Source organism: Misgurnus anguillicaudatus, unplaced genomic scaffold (assembly GCF_027580225.2).
Source record: "Misgurnus anguillicaudatus unplaced genomic scaffold, ASM2758022v2 HiC_scaffold_28, whole genome shotgun sequence".
Taxonomy (NCBI): Eukaryota; Metazoa; Chordata; class Actinopteri; order Cypriniformes; family Cobitidae; genus Misgurnus; species Misgurnus anguillicaudatus.
Genome location: NW_027395278.1, coordinates 6,272,574 through 6,281,132, shown reverse-complemented (window position 1 = coordinate 6,281,132; position 8,559 = coordinate 6,272,574). Strand labels below are relative to the sequence as shown.

At 41.6% G+C, this 8,559-nt stretch overlaps 1 protein-coding gene across 1 annotated transcript in view; it reads right to left on the bottom strand.

The window, feature by feature from the left end:
* Positions 1–1,552: 1,552 nt before the first annotated feature.
* The window catches only part of LOC141362569 (calpain-1 catalytic subunit-like), a 40,747-nt gene continuing 33,740 nt past the window's right edge, over positions 1,553–8,559 (bottom strand). The window contains exons 11-13 of the mRNA XM_073864841.1: positions 2,827–2,993; positions 2,584–2,595; positions 1,553–2,431 (exon numbers count right to left, since the gene is read on the bottom strand). Of these exons, the coding sequence (XP_073720942.1) occupies positions 2,192–2,431; positions 2,584–2,595; positions 2,827–2,993 (419 nt within the window). The 3' untranslated portion in view covers positions 1,553–2,191. The remainder of the gene's footprint in view (positions 2,432–2,583; positions 2,596–2,826; positions 2,994–8,559) is intronic.

The window sequence follows — 8,559 nt, the reverse complement described above, 5'->3', positions numbered from 1 at the left end:
TCCAATGCTTATTTTAAGTGATATGTTAAATTGTTAGTCATTACCTGCATTAGCAGTTTTGAAATGATGATGATTATTTTAGCATTGAAAGTGTTATAAATTGACAATAAAGTATTTTGATATTTGAACCTTTACAGTTTTTTATTTCATTTTTCATATTACAGCTCCTTCGTGTTTTGTGATGTTATAGATGAATGAACTGTTGAATATTTATGCTGAAAACTGATATTTACCAAACTGAAATTATTTAGCTTTTATCGGTTTCAATTTAAAACAAATATATTATTTAAGTAAATTACAATTAAGCATTAAAAGTAATAAGGGACCGGTCCAGTACCCATTAAAAACCCTGGGCCCTGGTAAATAATGTGGGCTTCTTTAGGTGGGGCCAATATGGGCCCTATGTGTGTTGCCCAGCTGGGCCCCATATAAGCCCCACTCAGTTTCTATATCAAATTCATGTGGGCAACCCAGGTGGGGCCATAGTGTAACCCATGGACAAACCCATATAAGGCCCACATAGGAAGCCCATATGCTTGCAATGTTGGCTGGGGCTTGTTGGAGTGATTATAAAAGCATTTTTTTACTGAAGGGGGGCAAAACTCAATCTCGCCTATAGGGCAACCAAAGGACTAGAGCCGCCCCTGCATGGAAGTGCACGCATTGAAAAAAAGATAGGTATGTATTAATTTGTCTAAGTTGATATAAGATCATAGTAAAATATTGAAAAACGGCTTTGTTTTGCTTTAAATGCCATTGTCAGTGATACCACTTTTCAGTAATCTACTGCCCTCTTCTGTAAAGTAACATTATGCACAGCAAAAAAAAAAAGAAAACTACCATCTTGGTACAGTTATGTATTTAAGGTACAAAAGTGTACTTTTTTTTAAAAGGTACCACCCAGAGATTTTTTCTGAGAGTGCAGTGTTATTATCGGGGCAGTTACCATATGCAACAACAAGCTTTTCAACAACATGCAGTTAATTATTCTGAGTCTGTTTTTACATATGTATAAAATCTGTCAGTTTTTTAACAGTTTTTTAATGTTTTGCCACACTGGTTTTAGGCTACCGACACATTCTGAACACCGTTACTGTTTTTGAAGCGTCCTGTCTGGTTATATTTTGCCTGGTATGGAAACCACACAGGCATGACCAGAAATGTTTGCTGTGAGTTGTGAAGTGCACACGGTTCACACGCTCATTTGTGCCTAGAGCAGAAAACCAGAAACAAGTCTAGAAAATCTGTTAAGGTTCCAGATAACCAAGATAATGTCCTCTTTACAATGATGTGTTAAACACTTAAAGATAAAGAACTGATAGGTTTCATGTACCTGAACTCAACTCATGAACTAGCAAAGAGTGGTGCTGGCAACCCTTAGGTCATGAATTCCTGGGAATGCACATACTGTAAAATGCCTAAATGCACTAAGTTCAGGTAAGCCTATGCCATAAGCATAAATGTAAATATCTCCCAGAAATTAATGTGAGGATTGGAGTGTTATACAGAAATATATTTTGTGACAAAATCAACAAGTACTTTGTCCAAATTTTTTTTTATTAATGTACACAGTTTTCCAAGTTACTTTTGTTAGCACATGCTGATAAAATTGCATAAAAATGTTAACTACTGAATACACTCCCAAGCTAAACACAAACCTACAGCATGAGTTTAACAGAACTTAAATCAACTGACTGAAAAAAGTTTCACAAATGCAGATATAAGTCAAGTATAACAAAAGGAGACAATAATATACATTAAAGGACCATCACAATTTGGTTTGCACACATTTTGAGTGGTTAAAGATCTTGGAGTGTACAAAATAAAGGCTGGGTTATTTTCAACGCAGCATTGGTTCAAAAAGGGGCGAACCCCGCTGTTGGGTAAAATTTACCAGAAAATGTTTCTATTTGACCTAACACTGGTTTAAAAAATACAATCATGGTTGTTTATAAACAGCATAGCACTTAACACTGGGTTTTCCCCTCTCTTATATACTATAAATTCTAATGTTTCACAATAGCAATTATATTTCAGGTTAAAATGCATGTGAATGTATGTGTTGCAAGTGGACATGACAACTTGCCAAATTGATAAAAAAAATCTTACTTATAACTATAAATGTCGGATGGCTCTAAGTGGGTGGTTCTTAGTCATTTAATGCTACATAAAGCACAACACTTTGCCTCAGTCAAACATCTGTCATCCCACGTTTCCCAGTTCTCTTATGAGATTCAATTTTTGAGTAAACGGACAGAATGAATTTTGCATTTTCATTAGGCTTGTAAGTGGATGGTATGATGATATACTCCCCTGGTTTAAGTTTAAAGAAACTCATCACTTCTCTTACTTTGACAAAGATCCCAGTATCTGCCACAGGTTTTCTTTGATTAAAGAACTTGGCTGGGAAATTTCCTATTTCATCTTTCAGCTAAAAAAGAATGAAATAAAACCTGTATTCAAGGCACCTGTTATATGAATACTATGCAACAAAGTATATTCAAAAAACAAAATAATAATAAATATTGTACTCTCATCAGAGTAGTAGTATTTAATGAGAAGTTTTGATTTATATTTACTTGCCTTCGGTGGTATCTGTAAAAGTAGAAACAATAAATTTAGAAATAAGAACAATTATCAAACCATTATATATATATATATATATATATATATATATATATATATATATATATATATATATATATATATATATATATATATATATATATATATATATATATATTGAAATATTTTTTAAGTTAAAATAACTGTATTCTGTGACATTTACAGATTGTGTAGACTGTTTTTTTTTTTGTTAATACTGACCGCAAAAACATAGAAGCCAATTGAGCGTTCAGAAGCAAGACTTCTGTTTCTCTTTTCATTGATCTGAATGAGGGACACCAGTATGTTTTCAGGGTACTGCCCACCAGCACATTCCTCATCAAGCTCTTCAATCCTCACCCGAAACTGTGGGTTTGTCCAGAAGGTATCTGCAAAACATTCAATGAGTTAAAACAGAGGTATACAGACACACAAGTTTAATAAAATAATAATATAATTTATAATAATAATTTTATCTGTCCCGAAGTACTGATCCCACGAAAATATGTGCATATAAGTTGGATAATTTGTATAAAATTTGTACAAAGTGAATCATACAAATAAGCATGATTATTATTAAAAAAACAGCCCTGACCCTGCCACTAACCCCAAAGTCACAGAGGTGAAAGCAAATCATACAAAAGTGGTCATAAAAGTTTATACGAATTGACAAAATACGTCTATCACTTTAAAAAATGCAGCATGAAGTTTAAGCAACATAATTATTCAAGTCAATTTAACCTCCTTTTAAAGTTTTACTAAGTTAGTATAACTTAGAAAAACAAGTAGAAACTGTTTAACTTAATTTGTTAAAGGAACTGTATGTAGGATTGTGGCCAAAACTGGTATTGCAATAACAAAACTTGTGGCTAAAACTGGTACTGCAATCACACAACTGGTGGCCAATACACAAAATGACAACATAAACATCAGTTGAGGGCTGCAACCCGACTTTTTAAATGACAATATCCTGGCCAGAACACTGTTGTCAGTGATATAAGTATTTGAAATGAAAATGATTTCTTAATGTCTAGTGACATATCAGGGCCATTTTATGATTAAGTGATATACATTTCTTACATACTGTTCCTTTAAGTTAAAGTAACAAACAAATATTGTGATATAATTTTTACAGTGTATGGATTGTCATGAGATTCTGTTTAAACTACAGATGGCAATAAATAATATTTTCCATGGTATGTAATTTAAGTTAAGTCACAATGAACAAAACATTTAATATTTGACAACTGTTAAAAAATGGCAACCACAGAGGCATTACCCTTCTCTCCATCCCCAGCTTTACCAGGATCTTGCTTAATCATGGTTTCCCAGGCATTAGAAGCAGCAGCCATCCCCAGCAGGCCAGCTTCATGCCTTATTGCTCTACAATAGACTAAATCTCCGCCGTTCGCTTGCTTATAGAGAAGACCTATGAATTCCGTAAAGATCACCATCTTTACATCGGGTTCATAGATCTGAAGGCTGCCTTTGATACCGTCTGCCACACTTCATTGTGGAGTATCCTACACGCCCTTGGAGTACCACCCAAGATCATTGCCCTGTTCAAGCTGCTTTACAGCAACGCTCAAATGTGTCCGCATCAACGGCAGAGACTCAGACTGGTTTCCCATCTCCAGTGGCCGCACCTGACCTCTTCAACTGCATCATTGACCATCTGATGTCCAGGGTTTGGGAGCGGGTCCTCGGGTGTCCTTCGACAGTTACCACCTGACTGACCTGGAGTATGCTGATGACATCATCCTGCTCAGCACGTCCTACACCCAACTCAGAGACGCTCTGGGCATATACAGTGAAGAGGCGGAGAAGCTCCGCCTCCAGGTGAGCTGGACGAAATCCAAGTTCATGTCCGCATCCACCTTCCCTCCGGCCCAACAATGACAAAAACTTTGTGTATCTGGGATCCATAGTGACAGAAAACAGGGACCTAAAACCAGAGATTACCTGCATAAGAGGCCTGGCTGTGTCAGCTCTGCTATCTCTCTGGAAACCACTCTGGCGGCACCGGACTATCTCACACAAGACGAAGCTCCGGATTTACAACTCAGCAGTACCCTTCATCCTGCTTTATGGCTCGGAGACTTGGGCCTTAAACAAGACACTGGCTGCAAGATTATTCTGGCTCTCAGAACCATCGAGAACATTAGGTGGCCCCAGTGGGTTTCCAATCAAATGCTAGAGCCCGCACGTGCCAGTCCAAAGTGTCATGGAGTGACTTTTAGGGCGGAACCAAAGGTGAGAGGAAAAGTTCTGCCCGGACCGAATACCGCAAACACCGTCACTTCCGGGTAACCCTGGGCAACCTAAATCAGGCCGAATTCACAGTAGGTGAGAGGAATGACGTGGCGATTGCTGACTGGGCGTCTCCGTGGATGTATAGGGTACAAAAGGAGCAGTGGAGATGTAGAAGTCACGCATGTTGATGGGGAAGAAGCACCGCGGGCGAAGCGGTGAGTCAAACACCCGGAAGTAAACAGGACGAGTGAGGCTCTGGAGGATTTTTGCTGCGTGCTTTGAAGGATGGGAAGCAGATGAGTAAACGGGGTGAGCAATGTGAATGTTAAGAAGAAAACATACTTACCTTTGTGTGTGTTGTGTTAAAGACATGGAGAAGAAAACCGGCCAGGGTGAAGTCGCGATGGAATTGTGGAGCATCCGGTAAGCGAGCTGTGGAGAGAGTGAGACGAGTATCAACACAGACTGTGAGTACAACGGATCTTGATGCTTGCTATTTCTTTTGATTGGGCATTATTGTTGCAAAGTACGACTGCTGTCTAAAACTGCCCCACCGTGTATGAGGGCATCAGTGGAGGAGTTGAAGTGGCAGAGTGAAGCCCTGTGGTCTTGCGGGCCTAACCCAACCGGCCGAATATTGTGTGTGTACAGTAAATCCAAGTTTTCCCTCAGGTCTGGGGAGCCCCTGTCAGAACGAGTGAGAGCTGCTGTCACCAGTAATCGCCCAAGCCTTACGACTACCCACTGCCATCTGTGGCCCAGAGGAAACGGAGGTGTATGAGTTCATCGTGGAGGTACTGTACAGAGCTAAGCTAATCTATCCTGTATGTACTGAAAGCCTAAAGTAGGAAAATATCACGACGACCGATTCTTACCTACACTCAGAGCTAACGCACCCTGTATGAAGCCTAAAAGTAGGAAGCTATAACGACGAACGATACTTACCTGTACCCAGAGCTAAAGCTAACTCACCTTGCACAGTCTGAGAGCCTAGAGTGAAAGATTATAGTAACGAACGATACTTACCTGTACCCAGAGCTAAAGCTAACTCATCTTGCACATTTTGAGAGCCTAGAGTGGAAGAATACAGCAACGAACGATACTTACCTGTACCCAGAGCTAAAGCTAACTCACCCTGTGTTGACAGAGACCTAGAGTGGAGGAATACACCAACGATCCTCGCTACTTACCTGTCCATGTTCATCCATCTCGGGTATCTAGAAGGCTCCACGTAGAAGGGAAAGTATGACAACCAATACTCAACACAACCTTGAGTAGGAGAACGAGGCCACTGGAGACGGGCCCGAGGACACTTAGTCCACAGTGGATCTAGGTAGTGCTGTTCACCTATTCCCCAAAAATTCATAGTGGGTTTATTCTGCCTTCAGGAAGAAGAGAAGGGCGCCACGGGAGCAACAACAAAATCGCAGGAGGTGTGACCGGGACGAAGGAGCTCCGTCCTGTCCTTTCTCTGTGGGCACTTACCTTTGCTGGCTGGTCATTGGGGTACTTTTGGGACCTCCTCGAGGTGGAACCTAGGAAGGGGCGTGACTCACAAAGTCTGTGGTCCGCTCCGACCTGTGACAAAAGCATCCTCCCTGGCCGCACAACGTCGCACCCGCTGGCTCGGCCATGTCCTCCACCTCCCTTCTGACCATCCAATGAGAGCTATAGGCTGGAGACGACCACAAGGTAAACCCTGCACCCGATGGCTTGACGTCCTTGTGGGTGACCTCCAAGAACAAGGAGTTGCTGTAGAGCAGTGATTCCCAACCCCCGGGCCTTGAAATATTCCCAGAATATTCCCAGAATTATATTTTTATAATAATAATAATTGTCTTTTTTAAATGCTATGACATGTCATGTTATTTAATCCAAACAATAAGCAATAAGTAAATTAAAATGTGTTTCTTTGAGCACCTTGCGCCTTGCTTAGCAAGGTCGTATCTGAACGGACTATAAAAAAAGCATGGTGCACCTGAAGTGACAGAGAAGTATGTGGAGAGATGAGCGGGCCTCAGCAAACTTCAATGGCTAATTTCATTAGTTGATACATTGCTACCTGACCTCACTGTCTGATGAGTTTGAGCGTTATTTTCCATCTGAAAAAGACCCAAGGAATGGCAAAGTATGGATGCACAACCCATTCCAAGGTATATTTTCACATTACATATTCATATAAGCCCGTCCCCAAAGTATATTTTCTATTTAATTTTCAATTTGGCAAAATAATAATTTCAGTAAATGCAGATTTTTCAAACAATGATAGGCTACTTTTTATATTTAATTAATTTAAATATATTATTTTTACTGTTGTGGACCCGCTCTTCCTGGAACAATGTGATGAAAATAACAAATACCAATAAATTCCCAACAATTTAGTAATAAAATAGTTTTATCATAAACTTGAGCATAGCGCTTTATTTAACGCAAAGAAATGTATCCTGACCTAGATTATATTAATCAGATATATACAAAATAAACATAACATTACAAATTATATCTGCACAAAATTAAGAGAATGCACAAGGGAATTCGAACCAAGTTATGTGCCATTCAGAATGCTCATGTTGTGGACGCGCTCTCGCGGCTAATGTCGCTCTATCTACGCAGCCACCATTAAGTTACCAGACTTTTGGCAGCATAATCCACGGCCGTGGTTTCAGCACATCGAGGCACAGTTCCAGCTGAAAGGAATAACACAAGACGTTACGAAGTATTTCCATGTGGTAGCAGCCTTAGATGCCTCGACGACGGCTAGGGCTATGGCACTGTTAGGGCGCACTCACATTATCCAAACCAAACCAAACCATGCCCCAGCGCGATTGTCACCCCTCCCTTCTCCCCCATGGTGCACGCACTCACACTGTACTTTTTATCGATCCGAGTCCGGGCGCGCTTTCGTCATTAAAATGCGTTTGTTTTGAAAAAAGCAGGAAGTAAAGCTCTCCCTTAACACTGGAACCCACCGTAATGATAAGTCTGTGTTTTTTACCTGGAGTCGTTTGGTGCGCGATTACAGACAGCCCTCTCACATGTTATCATATTGCTTAGTTGATCTGTCACGTGTGCAGCTCGGACATTCACGTAACCCCGCTGCGCGCATCAAAAGGTTTTTACGGCGGCAGATGAAGGTGAGTGGTCGCGCAGCTGACGTCTTCACCTTTGAATCGCGCTCAGGCGCGAATGCGCTCACACCACAGCCTTCCGCGCCTGAGCCCAAGTGAACCGCGCTCCGGCCCACCTCTGCAACCCGGCCGTGGCGCGATTAACCAATCCGCGCCCGGGCGCGGAACAGAGCGATCACACTTGTCAAACAAACCAGGCTTTGGGGGTCAAACGCGCCCGAGCGCGGTTTGGTTTGGATAGTGTGAGTGCGCCCTTAGAGGCTCCGCCAGCTGACGGCAAGTACGACGCACTGAAAGCATTCCTGTTGAGCCTGTTTGAACTTTCGGAACTAGAGAAGGCAGATCGCCTGCTGTCCCTGAACGGCCTGGACGACAGCAAGCCATCTGAGTTAATGGAGCGGATGCTGGCGGTGCTGGGCGGGGCGGATCCCTCGTTCCTTTTCGCCCACATTTTCCTGCGGAAGCTTCCGTCACCCGTACGCACTGCACTGGCTAGTTCCCCCCTCACTTCCTCCAAAGACTACCGAGCGCTGGCTGTGGGGGCAGACAGGATTTTCCTCGCCAACGGCAGCAG